The sequence below is a fragment of the Neoarius graeffei genome, chromosome 26, assembly GCF_027579695.1.
Source record: "Neoarius graeffei isolate fNeoGra1 chromosome 26, fNeoGra1.pri, whole genome shotgun sequence".
Classification (NCBI taxonomy): domain Eukaryota; kingdom Metazoa; phylum Chordata; class Actinopteri; order Siluriformes; family Ariidae; genus Neoarius; species Neoarius graeffei.
The window spans coordinates 48,931,564-48,957,442 of NC_083594.1; the positions used below are offsets into that span (position 1 = coordinate 48,931,564).

Here is a 25,879-nt window from a genome sequence, read left to right on the forward strand (position 1 = left end):
CTTTCTTTCTCTCTTTCAAAATGCCCGTCTCCTTTCTTTCTCTCTTTCAAAATGCCCGTCTCCTTTCTTTCTCTCAAAATGCCCGTCTCCTTTCTTTCTCTCAAAATGCCCGTCTCCTTTCTTTCTCTCAAAATGCCCGTCTCCTTTCTTTCTCTCAAAATGCCCGTCTCCTTTCTTTCTCTCAAAATGCCCGTCTCCTTTCTTTCTCTCAAAATGCCCGTCTCCTTTCTTTCTCTCAAAATGCCCGTCTCCTTTCTTTCTCTCAAAATGCCCGTCTCCTTTCTTTCTCTCAAAATGCCCGTCTCCTTTCTTTCTCTCAAAATGCCCGTCTCCTTTCTTTCTCTCAAAATGCCCGTCTCCTTTCTTTCTCTCAAAATGCCCGTCTCCTTTCTTTCTCTCAAAATGCCCGTCTCCTTTCTTTCTCTCAAAATGCCCGTCTCCTTTCTTTCTCTCAAAATGCCCGTCTCCTTTCTTTCTCTCAAAATGCCCGTCTCCTTTCTTTCTCTCAAAATGCCCGTCTCCTTTCTTTCTCTCAAAATGCCCGTCTCCTTTCTTTCTCTCAAAATGCCCGTCTCCTTTCTTTCTCTCAAAATGCCCGTCTCCTTTCTTTCTCTCAAAATGCCCGTCTCCTTTCTTTCTCTCAAAATGCCCGTCTCCTTTCTTTTTCAAAATGCCCGTCTCCTTTCTTTTTCAAAATGCCCGTCTCCTTTCTTTCTCTCAAAATGCCCGTCTCCTTTCTTTCTTTCTCTCAAAATGCCCGTCTCCTTTCTTTCTTTCTCTCAAAATGCCCGTCTCCTTTCTTTCTCCCTTTCAAAATGCCTGTCTCCTTTCTTTCTCCCTTTCAAAATGCCTGTCTCCTTCCTTTCTTTCCTTCCCTCTTTCAAAATGCCTGTCTCCTTCCTTTCTCTTTCAAAATGCCTGTCTCCTTTCTTTCTTTCTCTCTTTCAAAATCCCTGTCTCCTTTCTTTGTCTTTCAAAATGCCTCCTTTCTTTCTCTTTTTTCCTTTTTCAAAATCCCTGTCTCCTTCCTTTCTTTCTTTCAAAATGCCTGTCTCCTTCCTTTCTCTTTCAAAATGCCTGTCTCCTTCCTTTCTTTCTCTCTCTTTCAAAATCCCTGTCTCCTTTCTTTGTCTTTCAAAATGCCTCCTTTCTTTCTCTTTTTTCCTTTTTCAAAATGCCTGTCTCCTTCCTTTCTCTTTCAAAATGCCTGTCTCCTTCCTTTCTCTTTCAAAATGCCTGTCTCCTTCCTTTCTCTTTCAAAATGCCTGTCTCCTTCCTTTCTCTTTCAAAATGCCTGTCTCCTTCCTTTCTCTTTCAAAATGCCTGTCTCCTTCCTTTCTCTTTCAAAATGCCTGTCTCCTTCCTTTCTTTCCTTCCCTCTTTCAAAATGCCTGTCTCCTTCCTTTCTCTTTCAAAATGCCTGTCTCCTTCCTTTCTCTTTCAAAATCCCTGTCTCCTTCCTGTCTCCTTCCTTTCTTTCCTTCCCTCTTTCAAAATGCCTGTCTCCTTCCTTTCTCTTTCAAAATGCCTGTCTCCTTCCTTTCTCTTTCAAAATGCCTGTCTCCTTCCTTTCTCTTTCAAAATGCCTGTCTCCTTCCTTTCTTTCCTTCCCTCTTTCAAAATGCCTGTCTCCTTCCTTTCTCTTTCAAAATGCCTGTCTCCTTCCTTTCTCTTTCAAAATGCCTGTCTCCTTCCTTTCTCTTTCAAAATGCCTGTCTCCTTCCTTTCTTTCCTTCCCTCTTTCAAAATGCCTGTCTCCTTCCTTTCTTTCTCTCTTTCAAAATGCCTGTCTCCTTTCTTTCTTTCTCTCTCTTTCAAAATCCCTGTCTCCTTTCTTTGTCTTTCAAAATGCCTCCTTTCTTTCTCTCTTTTTTCCTTTTTCAAAATCCCTGTCTCCTTTCTTTCTTTCTCTCACCAGCAATTTGAAATTTTTCAAAAAAAATACAAGTCGTAAACACGCAAAGAAACTTGACATTGTTTATTGAAAAAAAAGGCATAGAATGAGAGTGTAACTTGTGAGTGATCCAAATCAAGTAGTCGTTAGTATTTAAGAGTTTGGTGTCCGAGCACCGACTTCACCCAAGTGTCCATGGTCAGTGTTTTTCAAAAACTATCTACAATCAGCATTGCCGCCGATCATCACAGTACTCAAATCAGCAGGCCGAGCATGCGCACGGAGCTTCTAGACATTAGAACACACTCACGCTGACACCAGGGTGAACTGGCAGCACAAAAATAACTGACAAAACGTGAGTTTGTACACTGATTCTCTCGATATCCTCAGGGGAAAATGCTACCGTTTATACAGGACGCCAGAATCTGAACTTCGCTTCAGAGAAGGCAGAGTGTACGAGAAGTTTCATGTCTTTCCCGCCCAAAACAAACAGGTTACATACCGAGAGAATATCACAGAGGCATAATACACCAGATGTTTTATAGGTCAACTCTCCAAACGACCGCCTGCACAAGGGAAGAAAGGAGGGGGGGGGAACCCCACCCATAACAGTTGACACCACAGTGATGAAACAAATTGTGCAAAAGGTGCCCGAGAAATCAAAATTTCCCACCTTGATTAAGGAACCCTAAGACACTGCAGGACCAAAGAAGGGACACAAACACAGACAGATGAGCGTCCCCCCCCCAAACACACACTTTGCAGAAAAGGTCTTTTTCACAGTTATGCAAGGACGTTCCATTTTATATGAAACCCCCCCAAAAAAAAAAAAAACTTCGTATCGCTTTATACTGCTCACCAAACCATTTCTTCCTGAGATCTTTGCATCACACAAGTTCAACATAAACATGAAACCAGCACTCGTGTTATTTTAATTTGTTCTACGTACAGGTGAAGAGACAACGCGCAAACACGACGGAAGATAAACGTTAAAGGTAGAGGTGTGCTTGAAGGCTGGGTTAATTCTCCCAAGTTAGATTTTGCTGCTTTCGTCTTTCACATCAAGTCCGTCCAGGCTGAGCGGCCATTCAGCCATTCCACCCCTCCAGTGCGTCTCGGTATAAAGAAGCAGCGCCGATTTACACCACTACACACTTCCTTAGTCACATGATGGACATATTAGAAAAACCGAATGATCCGAGATCAACAGGAGCGGGTTGGAAGGAGAGAAGGTTCTAGAAACCAGCAAGAAAGAAGGAGTCCCATTCCATCCTCGCCCGTGATCAGGACGCTCCGACAGCTTCACAGCTCCTCGGGCTGAGTTCAGGAGTGTGTTGCTCCTCCTACCTGCAGATCAGATCCATGCACGGGTGAAAGCCTGGACGCACGCCGATCTTGCTCAGACTAGCAGAAGGCAGCAGAGTGAATGTGGAACAGGAATGAGAAGGTCTAAAGCCTGATCTCATGTCAGACAGGAATGCCCAGGCGATGTTTCTTTTTCTTAACCGTTTTGAGACCGGTGAGCCTGCGTATGTCCTCGTCGCCGTCCGAATCATCCATTTCGTCATCCGCCGAGAACAGGATCTGATCAGGGAAGAAAGAAACTTATTTCAGTTCATTTCTTGGCACAAACATATTCCAGGATGAACATCAGGGTTAAACTGTTCAAGAAGCATGACGGTAGGGCTGCACGATATCAGAAAAATATGCGATATTCGATAACGTGACTGAATATCTCGATATCGATATGTATCACGATAATTAAATATATAATGTTTTTCTTACCTCTACTCGCCGTTCTGCCCTGTATCTAGCATTTAAAAAAACACCCAATGCATCGCTTCCATTCCAACATTATTTTTTATTGGAAAAACATGGCTACACCTGCAATGGTGTCCATCAATCATCTTTAAATCTCTTAATTTTTGTGAGCGCAGCAGAAAATGTCTTAAGTTGTAGTAAACAAAAAACTGAAAACTACATTACATTAACATAAAGCATTCAAAATGGCAATTTCAGCGGCTCCCGGGAGATGAAGGTGAGCGACACAGATTCACCATAAACTCAAACACAATCTGTTAATAACACATGCGGGTGAGAGAGCAGTGGTGTGTGTGAGAGAGAGAGAGAGAGAGAGAGAGAGAGAGAGAGAGAGAGCGCGGTAGCGTGTGTGAGTGAGCGAGCGGTAGTGTGTGAGAGGTAGTGTGTGTGAGAGAGAGAGTGAGAGAGAGCGCGGTTTTATGTTTTTATGCTTCTGTACAGCAGTGTTTGTCCCAGTGAGCCGCCCCACCACTGTTTTACAGGTACATGTCTTGCAAAGTACCTGAGTTTGCAGTACGTCATCCCTCCTGAATCCAAAGTACTTCCAAATAGCAGACGTGCATTTTTTTTTTTTGGAAACCAGTTCCTCCTCACACAAGTTTGCCTCACCACACTTGCTCCCGCCATCACCACAAGGCTTTTACTTGTTTTGCAATAGGGGGCGGAGTTATCCCGCGGCGCTTATTGACATTCAAATGTGATTGGACGGCACAGAAAAATGTGCCTTTTATCGAAATTTAAGTAATTTTTGCGGTATGTGTATCGCAAACTATGATATCGCGATATCGATACTTTTTCGATATATTGTGCAGCCCTACATGACGGATCATTTTCACACACAAACTGGCTGCGACAGAATCCTCACCTGAACCACATGCGCTGAAAGTCTTTAGGACGTTCTAGAGAAGACTTTCAGGAGTGGTTGGAATCTCTCATCACCCAGGCTTGTCGTACTCGAGTCCGACTTGTGCCCTAATTTTAAGGACTTGAGCACTGATGACTCGGACTCGTGCATTAACTGCATTCGGACTCGTAAATTGGAGACGAGGACTCGGATTTTTTCTTTATTTTTTGTAACGTGCCATAATTTGGCGCAAGACATTTATATCTACGTTAAAGGAGAACTGAAGTCATTTTTAAACTTGCTCTATTTCTTAATTAACGCGTTATTCAATTACGTTTTCGGTTTTAGTAACCTTATACCGTGACTCGTATTGGCAACTAATCGCAATTAAATATTAGACTTATCAGCCTATTCGGTTTTTAGCCGTGTTGAATTTAGTTCGTTTGGTCCACAGTAGGGATGGCGAAAACTAAAAAAAAATCTTGACCGACCACCGAGCCTCATTAGCCGGTTAAAGTCGGTTAACCTATGAGTTTAAACAGGGATGCAAACGGCGCGCCTTTTTCACGGCTCGTGCAGATCCGATTTTTTTTGGGGGGGGCGTTGGAGTGTCTGAATAATTTCATCAGAGTAAATTCTGTATTAAAATTACTACATAAGCAAATGCCGTTACAGTTCATGAAAAAAACGTGAAAAAGTCGGCATCTGCGCCTTTAGTTTGTGTGGAGAGAGATGATCTGCAATAACATGCATTGTTGGCTACAGACCGAAACATACTTTCAGAATGCACTGGCCAAGGCAGGACTAAACTCCATGTGCCTTCTAATAATAATAAAAAAAAAAAAAAACAGAATAGTAATTTGTAAGCTAAAAAGCCTGTGTCTACACTTTTTTTCTTTCGCCGAGTGGCAGCGGGAGGGCGGGACATGACTGAATGGGTGTTTCTGATTTGTCAGCTGTCTTTAACTGGGGCGGGAGGGCGGGACATGACTGAATGGGTGTTTCTGATTTGTCAGCTGTCGTCCTTACACCGCATGGCATGCCCAAGCGTTTACAACACAGAATTCCAGGTTCTCCGCTCCAAAATCGGCAGCTTCAAAACGATTGATTTTTTTTTTTTTTTTTTTCACTGGTTGACGTTGATTCGGTCAACCACCGGTCAAACGGTCATCGGTTAACATCCCTAGTCCACAGCAGGCGTCGCTTATCCGCGCGATCTTCACGAGACTTGTGCGAGACTTCGAAACGTGAAGCGTCAGCGCCGCCATTTTGAAAATTGTTTTCCAAACAAAATATTGCACAAAAACGAGTTTAAATGACGATTACTGCCGAATTTTTTCAAACTTTCCTGATTGCTATCAAAGCAAACAAAACTTCCGACTTGATCACATCAGCATTCGAAAGAGGGCGCGCGCGTCTTTGGACGACGTTGGCAGATATCGGTCGCTTTGATTTCCGCTGTACGTTTTACTTCCGTCCTACGATGTCTCGCACAGGTCTCAACGAATCTCGTTTACAGCCATCGCTTTGACATATGGACTGATATATTACAGAGCATATTTCAAACACTCATAACTTGCTATAGCAGCGACAAAATAGCGATCAAACATGCATTCCGATATTTAATAAAATGAGAAATGGAATTTTGATAAGAAAAAAAATTGCCTTCAGTTCTCCTTTAATATTTGTACTTATTTCATGAAAGACTGTCACACCTGTGCGCCTTGGTGCGTGCATCACATAGAGTCTCGCGCGCACCATAAACGACTCACACCTGCATAGGATTAAGGCGCAATCAGTGCGCTGATATAAAAACTGTGAAAACACACCGACTTTGCGAAGTATTGAGTTGAGTTGCTGATACATTACCGAGCCTTATTTCCTTGTTTGGTTTCCTGATTTCCTGTTTCTCGTCTTTGATCCTGCCGAGTCATCTATAGCCTGTTTGTGTCTCGCTTGACCTATCGCCCGTTTTACCTGCCGTTCTGGATTGTTTACCATCTTCACCTGTATTAATAAACACACCTTCTGCACTTACATCCGTCTCCCAACCGTCTCTGACAGAATACTTCACACTCCCTGATAAAGAGAAGCACGTTCACCTGTTCAGGAACAAACTAATGTTAATGGCGCTGAAACAGCCGGCGTCAAACGATGCGGTTGGAGTCTTGTTCTCGGACTCGACTTGAAATTTTCTTTAAATGACTCGGACTTGAACACTGGGGACTCGAGGCTGAGTGGCTCGACTACAACGCTACCATCGCCAAGACGCAACCTTGGTGAAAAATTAACGCAATTCTGGATGGAGATAAATGTCACGTTGCATAAAGTTGTTGAAACAATGTGCGCCATAATCAAAGCTAAAGGTGGGCAACAAAATATTAGCACGTGCACCAACTTTTTTTTTTTTTTTTTTTTAAAGCTAGGCAGTTTCTCACCGGTGCAAACTCGTAACTTAAACGTTTACGGTTTAGCTGTCGCAATTTTGACACCTTTGGCAAGACTATGAGCGATTCACTTCCTGGTTCAACAACATGTTCGGTCACGTTTTCTTTTTGTTTCCATAGCAATTTGCCAACACTAACATTTTTATTCAGTAATATCTGTTTAGGGCGGCACGGTGGTGTGGTGGTTAGTGCTGTCGCCTCACAACAAGAAGGTCCGGGTTCGAGCCCCGTGGTCGGCGAGGGCCTTTCTGTGCGGAGTTTGCATGTTCTCCCCGTGTCCGCGTGGGTTTCCTCCGGGTGCTCCGGTTTCCCCCACAGTCCAAAGACATGCAGGTTAGGTTAACTGGTGACTCTAAATTGAGCGTAGGTGTGAATGTGAGTGTGAATGGTTGTCTGTGTCTATGTGTCAGCCCTGTGGTGACCTGGCGACTTGTCCAGGGTGTACCCCGCCTTTCGCCCGTAGTCAGCTGGGATAGGCTCCAGCTTGCCTGCGACCCTGTAGAACAGGATAAAGCGGCGAGAGATGATGAGATGAGATGAATAAATATGCAGCTTGTTCAGGGAAAGTCCTCCGTCCTGAACATCGACACTGGTGTTCATCAGATGTGCTGCTTTAGAAAATTAATCAATCAACACCTTCAGGCCAATCAAGTTCGACACTTCAGCAGTGCTGTGGTATAATGATGATTACGAAAGGACAGGATATGAACATGGAAAGCTTTTTCACTTCACAAAAAGATTTAAGTTCTTTCCCACTGCAGCACGGGACAGAACAAATGACTCGACTGGACGAAATGATCCGAAAAACAAGGCGGAGTTAAGAGTTTGTAAGAACTCGAATGTTAATGACAAATCAGAAAGAGGAGTCGGTGCTGTGGAAAGGATATGGAGCGAGTCACGCTCAGCCACACTTGCTTTATTTTCCACACTTGGAAAATAAATATATGTCTCGGATTGAGAGCAAAAACAAACAAAAGAAAAAAAAAAAAAAAACCCAAACAAACAAAAGCAAGGTTTATGTGCGACACCATGTTACGTAATTAGCTCGTAAAACATTAGAGGTCACTCTCCAAACTTCATTAGGTGGTTTATTAGTTCATGTCAACGTTGTGACCAAAGATTTCCGAGTTCTCAGTTTCGGAAAAGATTCTCGGTGTGAAGAAAGCATTTTTAATGGAGGAACAGGATCCAATTCAGCTGTTCAGCTTTAATAATAATAATAATAATAATAATAATAATAATAATAATAAGTTAAATTTATATAGCGCCTTTCAAAAAACCCAAGGACGTTTTACAATTATAGACAAGGAAAGAAAAAATAAACAAATAAATAAATAAATAAAAATATAATAAAAAATAAAAAGCAAAAAGTCCACCAAGTAGGGGTCAGGATGTAATTCCCGTGGTGTAGCAGCCACAGTCCCACCAAAAGGCGCACGAAAACAAGTCCCACATCTCCAGCACCGCCGCCGTGACGCCGCCAGCCACATCGCTCGAACACCACGCCGTGGATCCACACAGCGAGCAGAGAAGCTCCGCCATGCAGAGCGCTGGTGTGTCCCAAACCGCCTGCACAGCCGCCGCGACGCCACCGAGCAACATCGCTCGGAACATCACGCCAAGCGTTAAAGCGCAGAGCGCTGGACAACCACGATGTAAAATGAGCAACGAGCTCACTGCAGTCCACAGCTGGGAGTGCAGGCATCACCCACGGCGAACCAAGGCCTGGAGGGAACCGACGCCCAAAACTGGGTCTGGAGCTACACCACAACCGGCGGACAGAACACTCAAACATCAAACCACACAAACACACAGGAAAGAAAAAAAAATAGAAAAAGAAATAAAATAAGAGCTCCGGTTAAGCTCTTTAAGCTCTTTCCTGAACCCAGAGGGGTGTGCGCACGTGCGTGAGCCCTTTTTCTACTGACATGGTACATGGTGCCTATGCTGAATCTAGAACCGGTTCCACACATTTCAACACCCAAAAAAATAAATAAATAAATAAATAAATAAATAAAATTTAAAAAATTCCTGGTCCGAAAGTTGGAACCACTGACATCATTGAGTATGGGCGGGGCTACCACAATAAACCCACCTCCATTTTGATAAAACATGAGGCTTCTGGAAAGCAGTGAAAATTCGAGTCAGGAAGAGTGTGTGGAAGAGACGAGACTGCTTTCTTTCGCTAAGTTTAGTTCCTCCGTGTGTGTGTGTGTTCACCTCTGACTCGGAGTCGTCGTGAGACAGCGCTCGTCTGTAGCGCACCTTGCTGCTGCCTCGTGAATCGTCCCCGACCTCCCTCTCCTCCAGCTTGGCTTTTGTCCTGCCTTTCTTCATCAGGAAGTTATCGACGACCCAGAACATCAGCGCCTGGCCCCACACACACACAAAAAAAAAATTCACAACCCTGACAAACTCAAAAGCTCTCACCAGAAGAAACGGATGTTCTACTTACGTTAACGAAGAACGGCACGATTAGCATAACGAGAGCCAGCTCCAGCTGTGGGTTTGTGATGGGGTTCAGCATCGCCAGCTGCGCACCGGGCAAAAAACACACACTCGGGGTAAACAGCAAGCTTACACACCTCTCCTTTCATCCCGTAGCACATATTTTTACTTCGATAAAGATAAAAATTAAGCCGCTGAGCTTCAATTCAAATCTCGTCACTGACCTTCTTCCACTGAGGGATGAGAAGCACGAGGAGGATGACCACCTTCTCGAAGATCATAATGAGGATGTATAGTGCACACTGGCCTGCCCAGGCAGTACACTGTATTGGCTCCCCTACACACACACACACACAAAATATTTCAAACTAAGCATTTTGGCTCACGTCATTAAACACAAACAATATGCGACAATGTTTAAACATGCCTCGTCAACAGCATAGGACACATCGCAGCCCTTTTCACAAAAGAAGCCATGGTCATAATCCTCCATCATACGACACGGCTGAAAAGACAGGCTAACTGGATGACGTTTGCACGCCAGACGCATATTCACGCAGGTCTTTTGATGCGAATAATTATAATAATTTCCTCACAAGCCTCTGAAGAAGCCCTGATAAGCAAAATCAGTATCACTTACTGGGGCTTCATTAAACAGCAGAATAATCATCACTGCCACAGGTTGTTGGTGCAGAAACACACAAGTTCTATCAGACTGATGTTTTACACACTTTTTTTTTCCTTTTTAAAGCTGCAGTCTAGAATGTTACACATGCTCCTAGGCCTGTCATTAATTATCATACGATTTCAAAAATACATCAGATAACCTTTTTGATATTACATACCTGCCAACCTTGAAAAAATTTTATGAGTACAATTTTACAATTTCATGAGTCGTCCCCCCCCCCGCCCGCATGCGCCCCCACGGACCACAACCAGCAGACCAAAAACACACTTTCAATCCAGTTTTATTGATTGACCTTGGGAACATACTCCAGTTTTGTAAAACATTCCTATTGATAGATTTTGGGAAACTGTTGATGATGGCTCTTGGGAACTCCTTCCGTTTTGCAAAGCACAACGGACATTAAATACATCTCATTATCTCTAGCCGCTTTATCCTGTTCTACAGGGTCGCAAGCAAGCTGGAGCCTATCCCAGCTGACTACAGGCGAAAGGCGGGGTACACCCTGGACAAGTCGCCAGGTCATCACAGGGCCGACACATAGACACAGACAACCATTCACACTCACATTCACACCTACGCTCAATTTAGAGTCACCAGTTAACCTAACCTGTATGTCTTTGGACTGTGGGGGAAACCGGAGCACCCGGAGGAAACCCACGCGGACACGGGGAGAACATGCAAACTCCGCACAGAAAGGCCCTCGCCGACCACGGGGCTCGAACCCGGACCTTCTTGCTGTGAGGCGACAGCGCTAACCACTACACCACCGTGCCGCCCCACATTAAATACATGTGCAAATGAAATGAAATTAAACCAGAGCCACTCTTTCAAAATAAATAACACATTAAATTAATACAGTATGTAAAAAAGGCACTTTTAACATAAAACATGGTCTGCACAAATTTCCCATGCAATAGGTTTAGACTTTTGCATTTTTTAACATGTTGGAAGTATATTGCATTATACAGTACACTGCAGTATTTTGTATTATGCCTTTTTCATGTGCAAACTATTGCATTTGCATTCGAAATATTGCATTTACTGCAGTAATACTGTATAAAAAAGCATTTGATACTGCAGTCCCACGCAGGTTTTTTCATAAGACGGATGACCGATTTTCGACTTCACATCATCTGCAAACATTCTAGGCTACCATTGACAGAAGTTACCGACTGCGCTTAAGATATACAACACGCTACGTTTTGTTGAGCGCATCAATAAAGTGGTACTTATCATAGTGATTCAATGAGAGCGCGAGAGGAATTGTAATCAGGTTTCGTTGGTTACCGCATCGAATATGCGACCTCGAGTGACGGCTTCGAAGTTAAATGAAGAACTAGCCTGTACTGTTGGTGTTGTAAATGCACAAAATAACGGCTAGGAAGCTCGAGTACACGTGAAACACAACCGTTTCTGTTACAAATATAAAAATGACGTCTCTAACCGACGTTTCAATCCCCGACTCGCTCTAGCCATCTGACTGCACCGCTGCACTCAAGTCAGAGACGCGAAGGAGGAAGGGGAGGGGGTGAAGAGGGCAGAGCCACACGCTCTGGAAGAGGGGGGGGGATTGGGCAAAGTAGGGCTGAACGATCTATCGTTTTCGACCGAAAATCGCGATCTCAGACAACACGATTTTGGGATCGTCAAAGCCGCGGTTTTTCTCAGTGCTCCTAAACTACTGACCCATGTTTTGTTTCGTCAATAAATTGTCCTCATTTTTTACACTACAGACAAAAAAAATTACGTTCAGGAAAGCCTTGTGGCACTCAGTGTGAAAGAATTTTGTGAATATCTCCTTCCGTTAGGGTTGGGCGGTATTACGGTAAGAAGGTATCCCGAGGTATCCAAAAGTACCAACGGTATCGGTCTCATTACCGTCATTTTAAAAAAATATATAATATCTAAATAAATATGGAGTACATGAGGTCATAATATAAAATAATAAATTGAAGATCATCCCGAATAACTGTGTGATCGTATTTTCACTAATTCTATCAATTTCCTAAAGAAGTTCTCATCGCGTGCAGGGTTGTTTATGTCGTTACCATGGCAACCCTGCGTGACATTTGGAGTCTGACAGAAAGCTTCGCAAGAGACTGAGATCGGGGGTGTCATGGCTCAGATGGCTAAGGCACCGTACCATAAATCCGGGGACCCGGGTTCGATTCCGACCCGAGGTTATTTCCCGATCCCGTCTCTCTCTCCCCCGCTCATTTCCTGTCTCTCTATACTGTCCTATCTAAAAAATAAAAATAAAAAAAAATAAAAAAAAAAGAGACTGAGACCGCGGTTGAAAGATGGCAAGTCAAGATAACGAGTTAGTGGCAAAAAAAAAAATACAACATCGGCAGTGTGGCAGTATTTTGGTTTCAAACCAAACGAAAAATCTAATATGTCCCCTAAGGCACACCATAGCCTGGGGTACTCCACTTCCACGAGATCTCTCCAATGAGTTGTGTTTTGAGTAGGTTACATGAGTAACAACAAGGTAAAATAATATAACGTATGACATTTGGGATGTGGGTAATAAACGTTTGAAATGTCATCTACTGAAGAAACGGAAGAAAACATCGTAGCGTAAACTGTTAGGTTTCTGGTGGGAATTAGCAATGCGCTTGCTATCTTTGTTGGGTGTGTTAAACCGTATGGATTTAAGTGGAATAATTGTAAGGAGTTATGTGATCAAGACAACGTTTTAAGCAAGGTAAGGCCATTTGATTATTAATTTCCCCGCCATGGCATGACGTGGGCCCATATGATTTTGCCTTGTGCAGCTATCACGCATTTGAATTAGGTTCGCCTCATTTGCGCTGAAGAATATGGTTTATCACGCAGTCTAAACGGACTTGGGTGTTGGTTGATTCTTTTTTTTATTTCCCATGCTTGAAAGGGTATGATCCTGCTCATCGTGTACTTTTTTTTGATGGAGTAGGTGAAATAGTGCTGCAAATGGCGTTTCAACGCAGACATGTGTAAACGACAGTTGAATGTTATTTTCAAGATGAAGGAAGAGTTGCGTGATGCTTTGAAATATCTCTTAATCCATTCATCAATGCACAAAATTCGCTTTGCTGCTTAATCCATACCACAATGCACACAATTCGCTATGCTGCTTTTAAATAGTACATTTGAGGCATAGGCGCACGTTACACAGTAGGCCGAAACAAAATATTTTTTTTCTCGGTAATACCGTATACCCCAGGAAAACACAGAGACAGTTTAAAGGTATCAAAATTTGGATACCGCCCAACCCTACCTTCCGTTTTCGTGTAAATCCCCGTTGTTTGGAGGGAGCACTGTGAGGAGAAACTGCGTTTTCTCTGTGTCTGAGCGCGCGGGTGGGGGAGGAGCTGCTCGCTCTCGCTCACACACACAGGAGGGAGGGGCCCTGCAATAGCGACTGCTACAGCCACTGCATCACTCTTATTTCCCACAGGGGAATTGTTGGCTCTAGTTATAATTTATAATGCTTATGTACATTCTTTTACAAAAGTACAATATTTTGATGCTGCTGAGCCACTGATCAACCTTTTTTTATGTCTGATATGTTGTAGATGGGAAAAGTAAAAGAAGCAAAAGTTTACTTAAGAAAGATGGCTCTCTTTTTATTTTATTATAACTTGTTCCTCAGGCACTCAATGTTAATAAACAGGCCTACATTTGAAATCTGTTGACCTCAGTTTTCATTCTTGCATTAGCTTTATGGAATTCATTGTATTAATTAATTTGCACTGAAACTTGATTTAAAGAAAAAAAATCGTGGTTGAAATCGAAATCGCAATATCTGCCAGAAAAATCGCAATTCAATTTTTTCTTAAAATCATTCAGCCCTAGGGCAAAGCGTTCCATTCTGGCTTTGAGTTTTCTCACAGATCAGCGGTATCAACTTCAGCGAGAACTTGACTGAAATGCGAGTTCGGACGATATGCGTACTTTTTAAATGTGAAAACGTACAGTCGTACAATGAGGTAAAAATTTGTAGCGGCTACGCAAGATGCGTACAGGTTGGCAGGTATGATATTACTAAGAAATAAAGCTGAGTAGTTTTTTTTTTTCCCTCCCCTTTCTTTTAATTTCACATATTACTTGGGGATTTTTCAGGGCCAGAAATGAGCTCCACACCTTTCTTGGACAAACAGGGCAGAGCTGGATGCATTTCTTTGCCAAAACAAAGGGGATGGGGTTGATTATTTAAAATTTTTTGCCATAATTATTTTCGAGATATCGCTATCAGAAGAAAATGCTGGATTGGATATCAAAGCTCTAAAACTAATTTGTTCCAATTCTTCAATTAGCACATCCGAATGTCACGTAAAGAAAAAATTAGCTCCTTTTTTCTTTTTTGAAAATTGATTCGAATAAAAAAAGGGTGGGTTTTTTTAATGGAACTGCAGTTCACTTCGCAGACAGCAGAGGGCGCTCCAAATTACAAACCATTTTGAAATTGACAATTCCCTGGAAAAATTATGGCCAATTGTGACTAAAATTGTAAAAAAAAAAAAAAAAAAAGAGGATTTCTTTTTCAAATTGAGATTTAAGCTGCATTTCAAAAGAAAATTATCATAATTTTTTTTACCATACTCTCCAAAGCGTAACGAGTCCCACTGCCTCCACTCGACCACGGCGCTGACGGCCTTCACACCACCATAAATCACTAACATGCCCAGTGTAGCGTCTAACAGGAAGTTGATCAGATATCTGGGCACATGAGACAGGAAACAAGATCACGTGCAAAGAACCGTGCAGCATGAGAAAGAACGTAGCAGAGTCACAGACTCACAGCGAACACGGGTCCTCCTCGGTGAGGTCCGACAGGTACACGTTGGCAAAGTGAATGAAGAGCATCCCGATGGCTTGTTTGGAAGTGTCAAGAAACCTGAAGGAGGAGGAGGAGGAGGAGACATGAGCAGTGGGTGGGGTTAAAGTGCCATTCCACCATTGGATGTATTCTTTGGCATAAAATACAATATATTTTGACAACATATATAAATGGTATCACTAGATTGAGAAATCTTTCAGCTTCAAAACGATATATCAAACATAATTTTTTGACAACGACAAGTATATTAATTTTGCGACCAAAGTCACCTACCCTTATAGGTGGGGTTTACATTAGACCGTATCAGCGGATCATCAGATTAACGTTTTTAAAACGATTAGTGTGCATACAGCAACACCAATACACGATTCGCGTGCACACAGCAACACCAATACACGGATACGCTCGGCTCCGCAGGCATCCTGCGCTCCAAATCACTCCGCCCTGAACAGCGAGTGCCCTCTGGAGGGTGCGCACTCCGGCCCTGCGCAGCTCACAGAGCGCGCGAGTGGAGTGCACGAGCAGTGATTCGGGACTGAGCCGCTGTGTGTGTGATCCTAGTGCATATCGGGCATGCGCGTCACTTACCACTTGCAAGTGGAAGGATGGCAAGCCTAAAGACAATCATAACTACACAATGGGCAGTATTTGCATCAGTATTTTCATACTTTTATACTCTTTAATGAAAGGTGATACAAGGCGGAAGTCCGCGCCGTTTTTCAGCAGTCGCGTCACATGACCAACGCCAGCGAATCAGGAAGGTGGATGTCACAGTGACGTTGTCCAATGACGACGCCAGCTAGAGCTCAGCACAGCGTATCCGTGTATCCTCAATGTTTACACAGCACCGGACCAGACACGATCTGGATTGAATACGTGGACGCTGGCGGATTCCCGTTTCCCGGTGTTTTAATGTAAACGGACAGTGCATCCGCGAAGAAAACGAGACAGATACGGTCTAATGTAAACTTGGCCATAATTTCCGCGCATGATGTCATCGGCAGCTTCCCCTTCTTGTGTACCACGTGACGTGTGACGTGGCACATATTATCAGCAATGGCGGATAGAACGTGATAAAAATCTCATCTCATCTCATTATCTCTCACCGCTTTATCCTTCTACAGGGTCGCAGGCAAGCTGGAGCCTATCCCAGCTGACTACGGGCGAAAGGCGGGGTACACCCTGGACAAGTCGCCAGGTCATCACAGGGCTGACACATAGACACAGACAACCATTCACACTCACACCTACGCTCAATTTAGAGTCACCAGTTAACCTAACCTGCATGTCTTTGGACTGTGGGGGAAACCGGAGCACCCGGAGGAAACCCACGCGGACACGGGGAGAACATGCAAACTCCACACAGAAAGGCCCTCGCCGGCCCCGGGGCTCGAACCCAGGACCTTCTTGCTGTGAGGCGACAGCGCTAACCACTACACCACCGTGCCGCCCACGATAAAAATAATACCAATAAATCTAGCTAATACCAATAAATCTAGCTAACTGAAAGATTAACTCAAAATTTTTCACAATTTTTTTGGCCCCCATATACGAGGAGAAATGACTCTCTCACTTTGGGGGTTTCCTGGTCTAAAAATAGACCGACACGTGGTACACAAGAAGGGGAACCTGCTGATGACATCACGCGCGGAAATTAAAAGGGTAGGTGACTTTGGTCGCAAAATTATTAATATACTTGTCGTTGTCAAAAAATTATGTATGATATATCATTTTGAAGCTAAAAGATTTCTCTGTCTAGTCATGTTGTCATAAAATATATTGTATTTTATGCCGAAGAATACATCCAATGGTGGAATGGCACTTTAAGGGGAAGGAAAAAACACAAGTGCCTTGCTTATTCAATTAAAAAAATAATAATTAATTGTATTCACATCACCGGGGCATCTCAGTTCAAAATGTGAATGCTTTACCAGATCCTCCAGGGTCTTCTTTCATGCTTGGGTTCTCTGAAGCGTTTCACTGCGGTGGAAGGACAGAAAACACACACACACAAACAATCACTGAAATGAGGTCTGAGCCACAGAACGGATCAATAACAGCTACCAGGAATCTCGCCTGCTCGATATAGCGGTCCAGGTCTCGTCCATGAGGTGCTGGGGGGAAATTAAATGCTCCAGTCAGTGCAATGATGAAATCCTCAGAACACTCAAAGCGTTACAATATTTCGAGTACCGGTATAAATAAAACGAGCCTGCAAGCAAAGCAACAAAAACACTTATAAAACATTCAAACATTTAATTTCATGCTTATTCGAATTGTCATCTTTCAGATGATCGTAACTCACGCAAAGTGATCACGAGGTCAAGTTTAAGAGCATTCCTCACAATATGACTCAGCAATTTCCCTGAAAGGTCACATCCGAGGCACTCCAAGTCTATGAGATCAGATTGCACGTCCCTAATGATGAATGTGCATTACTAAATAATTCACTGGATTGGTACGCAGGTCCGTGTGCTCTGCTGCCGCGCCACACTAGCGCACAGTCCCATTCACGGCGTCTGAGAACGAAGCGACGATGGATCGTCCAGCCGGAACCAATCTGACAGAATTGTTCTCCAGACAGCGGCGGTCAGAAATAAAGCTCTGTCTTTTACAAAGCCCATGATGAACTCGCGTTCTGATCGGCGTTTCTTACTTTCGACACACAAACTCATGACTAAAACAAATAAAAATCATTTGTGTGGTGCGAGTTTTGTTTTGATGCTCAGTAAAATTTCAACATGCAGTTTATAATATACGTGTCCCAGCCTTGGTCTTTAATTAATATGAACGTTACTGTGTGGCGCTCCTATTAAAGTCGCTGTGGTCCTGGCTGAAGTTTTCAATAAATGGTCAAATCGATGTTGTTTTAAGCCAAGTAACTGCATTCCCGCTTAAAAAACAAACGTTCTCGAGTGAAAACGTCGCCTGTAAATAGCGTTGCGCACAGGGACACGTCATAAATAAGAGGAAAACCAGACACCACAATCAGTAATTTCTTCTCCATTGGACCTGGGAAGAGTTCGAACAGAACCAAAGAAAATTTAAACGTCCGCGTTCTCTGGTGTCGTTCAGAGCAGCATTTCTAAATTCTGATTGGTTGCCGTCAAATCACGACATAGCGCATGACCAGAAAGTTGCCCGGACTTCAACTTCATTCTACCACCACCATCATCTGAGACTCACAGCCGAGAGACGCAGGCTCACTGAGACAACGAACAACTTCCAGCTGCTTTGATGCTCTCGCAACATTTAGTGTGAACGTACCAGAAGGAACATTTTGTTTGCGTCTCGTCCGGCCGCCGCCGCCTTGAAGAGAGAGTTTGGTTTGCGTCTCGTCCGACCGCCGCCGCCTTGAAGAGAGAGTTTGGTTTGCGTCTCGTCCGGCCGCCGCCGCCTTGAAGAGAGAGTTTGGTTTGCGTCTCGTCCGACCACCACCGCCTTGAAGAGAGAGTTTGGTTTGCGTCTCGTCCGACCGCCGCCGCTTTGAAGAGAGAGCTTGGTTTGCGTCTCGTCCGATCACCGCCGCTTTGAAGAAAGAGCCTGGTTTGCCTCTCGTCCGACCGCCGCCGCTTTGAAGAGAGAGCTTGGTTTGCGTCTCGTCCGACCGCCGCCGCTTTGAAGAGAGAGCTTGGTTTGCGTCTCGTCCGACCGCCGCCGCTTTGAAGAAAGAGTTTGGTTTGCGTCTCGTCCGACCGCCGCCGCTTTGAAGAGAGAGCTTGGTTTGCGTCTCGTCCGACCGCCGCCGCTTTGAAGAGAGAGCTTGGTTTGCGTCTCATCCGACCGCCGCCGCTTTGAAGAGAGAGCTTGGTTCGCGTCTCGTCCGACCGCCGCCGCTTTGAAGAGAGTTTGGTTCGCGTCTCGTCCGACCGCCGCCGCTTTGAAGAGAGTTTGGTTCGCGTCTCGTCCGACCACCGCCGCCTTGAAGAGAGAGTTTGGTTTGTGTCTCGTCCAACCGCCACCGCCTTGAAGAGAGAGTTTGGTTTGCGTCTCGTCCGACCACCGCCGCCTTGAAGAGAGAGTTTGGTTTGCGTCTCGTCCGACTGCCGCCGCCTTGAAGAGAGAGCTTGGTTTGCGTCTCGTCCGGCCGCCGCCGCCTTGAAGAGAGCTTGGTTTGCGTCTCATCCGGCCGCCGCCTTGAAGAGAGAGCTTGGTTTGCGTCTCGTCCGACCGCCGCCACTTTGAAGAGAGAGCTTGGCTTGCGTCTCGTCCGACCGCCGCCGCCGCTTTGAAGAGAGAGCTTGGTTTGCGTCTCGTCCAACCGCCACCGCTTTGAAGAGAGTTTGGTTCGCGTCTCGTCCGACCGCCGCCGCTTTGAAGAGAGTTTGGTTCACGTCTCGTCCGACCGCCGCCGCTTTGAAGAGAGTTTGGTTCGCGTCTCGTCCGGCCGCCGCCTTGAAGAGAGAGCTTGGTTTGCGTCTCGTCCGACCGCCGCCACTTTGAAGAGAGAGCTTGGCTTGCGTCTCGTCCGACCGCCGCCACTTTGAAGAGAGAGCTTGGTTTGCGTCTCGTCCGACCGCCGCCACTTTGAAGAGAGAGCTTGGCTTGCGTCTCGTCCGACCGCCGCCGCTTTGAAGAGAGAGCTTGGTTTGCGTCTCGTCCAACCGCCACCGCTTTGAAGAGAGTTTGGTTCGCGTCTCGTCCGACCGCCGCCGCTTTGAAGAGAGTTTGGTTCGCGTCTCGTCCGACCGCCGCCGCTTTGAAGAGAGTTTGGTTCGCGTCTCGTCCGACCGCCGCCGCTTTGAAGAGAGTTTGGTTCGCGTCTCGTCCGACCGCCGCCGCTTTGAAGAGAGTTTGGTTCGCGTCTCGTCCGACCGCCGCCGCTTTGAAGAGAGTTTGGTTCGCGTCTCGTCCGACCGCCGCCGCTTTGAAGAGAGTTTGGTTCGCGTCTCGTCCGACCGCCGCCCCTTTGAAGAGAGTTTGGTTCGCGTCTCGTCCGACCGCCGCCGCTTTGAAGAGAGTTTGGTTCGCGTCTCGTCCGACCGCCGCCCCTGTGAGAAGAGCTTTGTTTGCGTTTCATCCGACTGCTGCCTCTCGGAGAAAAGTTTTCTGTGTTTCATCTGACTGTCGCCTTTTTAAGAAGAATTTTATTTGCGTTTCACCTGTGATGAGAACTTTAGCCAAGAAAGCATAAGGTGTTTTCCGGTGTCCTGGATCATGTCAAAATTCATAAATGTGACAGCGAAACCCTACAAGTTAGTCATGGACCACAAGTTAAAAGGTTGTTTAAGTTCCACGATGATTAACTACGTCAGGAATAAAACGCTTGAGGGGCCCGCAGTTCTTTGAAAACAATCCACGATGGTGTCACGAAGTACAACAATTACAAACGTTTATTTCTTGATCAATTGACAGGAATGTTTAGTATGCGAATTTGTGTGGTGCATTTTGGACCTTTGGCCCGGAGTGTTTACTCAGATTATCAGTCCAGTCCTTGAGGAGCGAGGTCAGACCACGTCTTATTCCAGTCCGGTTTCGAACACATTTCTGTAAATGAATAAACTCTCAACACGTCTTTGTAAGGTCACTGAAATGTGTGGAGAGCTGAAAATAGATATGGCTTGGCTGAGAATATTTAAATATTCATACAAACTCGCTACCACTTTCATTAAAATCCACTCCACTTACTTTTCCTTTATATTCACCTTATTTTAGAGGGAAAAAAATCTGCTCCAAAGGTTTTTAAGTTTCCATGATATCGGAATGTGCCAAGTTAGTATTTCCTGTTTGATAAAAATATGATCCGGGTGTGAGTTAAACATCCACACACACGCTTTTACAAATAATAAACCCGTCACATGAGCTGTACACCCAGTGATTACAAGCATCTGAGTGCAGGTTTTAGGTTTATGAACGCAGCCACAGAATAATATTTAATCATGTGGCCAGACAACATTCCAGGTACTCCGAGTATAATTATAGAAAGCATTATGTTAGAGTTGACTTCATGCCAAGCTATTCCTCAAAATGACTTCGAAAACAATTTTTCCTGATGGATGTGGAATTTCAGCTCGTCTCTCAAACTGATTATTGAGGGGTTTTTTTCCAGGAGATGAGCGAAATGATGAGTTTGGACAGCTCGTCAATAAATTAAAACACACTCCTGCCTTCATGTTTTCTGGTCCAGTCCTGGAGGTGTGCTTCCCCGATGTGATTTTTCTGGTTATGACGACATATAATGAACCCGGTAATTAACTGGAACAGTGAACCAACTGTGTGAAAGAAGAATTCACCCTTTTTTGTTTGTCGAAGCTAAAAGCAAAACCAACCCATTAAGTCATGTTTGAGATTGTTGAGATTTCTTTTCACCAACTGGAACGCTGCCTTCAGGTCTTTTCAGAAAGATCATGAACATGATCATGAAAAGAAACTTAACAGCTATCTGGATATAGATTTAAGCTTATCCCTAATGAGTAAGCCAGAGGTAATGGTGGCAACGAAAAACATCCCGAGATGACATGAAGAAACCTTGAGAGGAAACGGACTCAAAAGGGAAGTAAGAACTTCGTATTGCTGATGATATGAAAAAAAAAAAAAAGTAGTAGTAAGAAACACAAAATCTGGGGATAGCATGGTGTTTCAGGGGTTTGCATTATGGCCTCCGAGCAAGCAATTTGAACCTGCTTGTCGACTGAGGACTTCCCTGTTAGCCCTTTTCGACCAACAGGGACTGGGTTCTGAGCTTATTCACTTCCCAAATTTTGAACCAGTTGCAGCATTTCAACCAAAAAAAAAAAAGTTAGTTCCCATCTGGAACCAAAATACAGCTGGGTTTTCTCACATGACATGATTGGGCACATCATTAGTTCGGAGAGGAAGAAAAGCACAGCGATGGAGAACACAATGGAAATGGATAAACTTTCAGAAATAAAAGGACCAAAAACAAATGTGAGATAACAGAACAAAAGCTCCATCTTGCTATGAATTATGGAACACACCCTGTTTACGACACATCTTTGAATCCTTGACTTGCAAGTGACATCAAAGCAAAATAGAAAGGGTTCGAGCCCAGAGGCTGGTGAAGGTCTTTCTGTGCGGAGTTTGTATGTTCTCCCCGTGTCCGCGTGGGTTTCCTCCGGGTGCTCCGGTTTCCCCCACAGTCCAAAGACATGCAGGTTAGGTTGACATGGGACAGCCTTGGGCTGAGGTGCTCCCCGGGTATGTGTAAATGCAGACAGGAATTTCACAAAGAAAGAAAGCAAGCACAACTTTATTCATCACACACTTGTGAAATTCTTCTCTGCATTTAACCCATCTGAAGCAGTGAACACACACATACCCGGGGAGCAGTTGGGAGTTCGGTGCCTCGCTCAAGGGCACCTCACCCTGTTCTATCCTGTTCTACAGGGTCGCAGGCAAGCTGGAGCCTATCCAGGGATACACCCTGGACAAGTCGCCAGGTCATCACAGGGCTGACACATATGCCGCTTTTCCACTACCAACGCGGCTGAGTTGGGCTGAGCCGTGCCGTGCTGAGTTGGGCTGAGCGGGGCTGTTGGAGTTGCATTTCGACTACAACCGCACTGAACCGTGCTGGCTGGAAGTGTGTGGACACATTGGGTGGAGTTACCGAAAGTGGGTGGACGTCACGTGATGTCGTTAAGTGGCGCAAACAGTGACATCAGTGACCTTTTAAGCGGTAGTCTCACGACCCGGATAGTAAACAATAAACATGGAGGACATGGAGTCGTTAGTGTTGCTGGTCTTGGTGCTGTGGCTTGTTGTCACCGACAACGCCAACAGATACTGGCAAGAGCGTATAGATGAGGCGAGGCGCATAAGGCTTCAGAAATTCTCGTAATTCTTCTTCTTCCGGGTTTACGGTGTTTACAGATCCCAGCGTGCTCGCGGGGCATGTGTGGGCGTGTGAGGACACTCCTCCTCACCAATCAGTGCACAGAGGAGTGTCTGCTCACGCCCCCAGCCCCACTCGGCTCGGTTTGGCTCGCTTCAGCCCCACTCCAAAACCGTGCGAGTTTTAGGTGCTAAGCAGGGCTGAAGCGAGCTGAGTCGTGCTGTTCTGAGGTAGTCGAAACGCGAGCCGTGTCGGGCTGAAGTGAACTGAAAAAGGGTAGTGGAAAAGGGCCAATAGACACAGACAACCATTCACACTCACATTCACACCTACGGTCAATTTAGAGTCACCAGTTAACCTAACCTGCATGTCTTTGGACTGTGGGGGAAACCGGAGCACCCGGAGGAAACCCACGCGGACACGGGGAGAACATGCAAACTCCACACAGAAAGGCCCTCGCCGGCCCCGGGGCTCGAACCCGGACCTTCTTGCTGTGAGGCGACAGCGCTAACCACTACACCACCGTGCCTCCCAAGCGTGTGATGAATAAAGTTGTCGAAATGATGCTTACTGTCGTATAAGCAGGATAGAAAAACAAACTGACCTGCACTTTGAACACACACCACTGATGAACTCGGACTCACAAACCTCCGGAGGAGATCTTGAAGGCAGCATGGTTGCACTCAGTAACGTCACCTTGTGACGTCATCACGGCACATAATCATGAAGGGAGAATGAAAAATACAAACACATCCTAACCACTAAACACATCACTCACACAGAACCGGGTGGAAGTTTCAGGCTGGAGTTTTGCTTTACAGTCTGTTGAACTTACACATGAGGGTGCTGAAGGCTACGACCCCGAGGAGGCCCTGCAGGAAGATCCCGAAACTGTCCATCAGGTCCCCGTTGGCGCATCCCTTCATGTCGGTGTCCGTGGGAGAGGAGTTGGAGGGCAGCAGCGGCCCTGGCCCGGATCCGTCCCCGGCTCTGGACAGCAGGTGTCCGGCTGCATTTCCGTCCTCGGCTCGGGACAGAAACACCGCGCTGACTCCAGGGTTCGCCATGTTTATGACGTTAAGCGAGATATTTAAAAAAAAAAAAAAATCTCCTCAAAGAAAAAATGTTCAGCCTGTCTGAGGAAAAAAAATGTCTCTGGAATCAATGTTTATATTAATATCAGTTAATTATTTTTTCCATCCTCCATTTCCTCCTCACTAAAGCGGATATAAACCCCATATTTTATTTTATTTTTTAATCTAAGCCACTCTACCTCACATCACTGAGGCGACACATCCTCATCCACATCCTAACAAAACAACCAGGTAGCATTTAGCAACGATGCTAACATCCGACTGATTACAATTTCCTCACAAAAAAAAAAAAATTCTCTCTTTTTGACTTAAACCTGTTTATTTGTTTATCTATCATGCTAGCGACACTGATTCCAAATGTTCACAACAAAACAGCATTCTCTTTCTCCTAAAACACGCCACGTCCAATATTAACCTTTTCCCTGTTTGTGGCTATATTTCTAGCAAATATAAAATGACATCTCTTTGCTAGCAGGACCAGTGAAAGCGCCTTCAAAACCCAACTCCTCAAAAATGGATGATGAAGCTTCTGTATCGGTTCAGTCTCCGACTGGACAGTTTAGTTTTATCCAGAAAAAAATTCTCCATATCACATTCAAAAGAACCGGTTTTCATTCCGACCCATTTCAACTACAAATAAACACACTTAACAACAGAGAATACATCCAGCCTGATCTACTCCTCAACTTCCGCCTTTTTTCCTTCCCGACGTAGTGACGTTTTTAAGACGCGACAACATGAGGATTCTGGGAAATGTAGTTCAGTTCTGGTGTCGCTTGAAACTACAACCATTTCAGGAATATGATTGTACAGTCTGGAAGCCGTTTCTCATCTCATCTCATTATCTCTAGCCGCTTTATCCTGTTCTACAGGGTCGCAGGCGAGCTGGAGCTTATCCCAGCTGACTACGGGCGAAAGGCGGGGTACACCCTGGACAAGTCGCCAGGTCATCACAGGGCTGACACATAGACAACCATTCACACCTACGGTCAATTTAGAGTCACCAGTTAACCTAACCTGCATGTCTTTGGACTGTGGGGGAAACCGGAGCACCCGGAGGAAACCCACGCGGACACGGGGAGAACATGCAAACTCCACACAGAAAGGCCCTCGCTGGCCATGGGGCTCGAACCCGGACCTCCTTGCTGTGAGGCGACAGCACTAACCACTACACCACCGTGCCACCCCGGAAGCCGTTTCTACCACTTGAAAAAAAAAAAAATGAAGTCACAGAGTATGTCATAATAACAATAATAATAATTTACGATTTCATAATAATGATACCATTGTCTCAAAATTATGACTTATTATCTCGTTCTTATAAGGTCAAAATTATGAGATAGGATTTCATTATGAGATAAAAAGACATAATTGTGGGAAGTCATTCTGAGAGGATCTCATAAGTACGAGATCTTATATGTCATAACTATGTCTTATTATGCCATAATAATGAGACCATTGTCTCAAAATTATGACTTATTATCTCGTTCTTATGAGGTCAAAATTATGAGATAGGATTTCATTATGAGATAAAAAGACATAATTGTGGGATACTAAGTCATTCTGAGATCAGATCTCATACTTATGAGGTACTATGTCATAACTATGACTTCTCATCTCATCTCATTATCTCTAGCCACTTATCCTGTGCTACAGGATCACAGGCAAGCTGGAGCCTATCCCAGCTGACTACGGGCGAAAGGCGGGGTACATAGGTTATCGCAGGGCTGACACATTGAGACAAACAACCATTCACACTCACACCTACGGTCAATTTAGAGCCACCAATTAACCTAACCTGCATGTCTTTGGGGGAAACTGGAGCACCCGGAGGAAACCCACGGAGACACCATGCAAACTCCACACAGAAAGGCCCTCGCCGGCCGCTGGGGTCAAACCCAGGACCTTCTTGCTGTGAGGTGACAGTTCTAACCACTACACCACCGTGCCGCCTGTCTTATTATAATGAGAAGTCAAAATTGTGAGATACAAAATCCTGAGATAGGATGTCAATTATGAGATACTA

The 25,879-nt window shown here is 44.9% G+C and overlaps 1 protein-coding gene across 1 annotated transcript; it reads right to left on the reverse strand.

The window, feature by feature from the left end:
• Positions 1–1,963: 1,963 nt before the first annotated feature.
• stimate (STIM activating enhance) lies at positions 1,964–24,553 on the reverse strand. The gene is made up of 8 exons (XM_060910420.1): positions 23,595–24,553; positions 16,896–16,944; positions 14,926–15,021; positions 14,722–14,843; positions 9,679–9,791; positions 9,462–9,539; positions 9,227–9,376; positions 1,964–3,478 (listed from the first exon to the last, which is right to left on the reverse strand). Exons 1-8 carry the CDS (start codon positions 23,824–23,826, stop codon positions 3,362–3,364), a joined length of 957 nt encoding a protein of 318 aa, XP_060766403.1. The 5' UTR covers positions 23,827–24,553; the 3' UTR covers positions 1,964–3,361.
• Between the last annotated feature and the right edge of the window lie 1,326 nt (positions 24,554–25,879).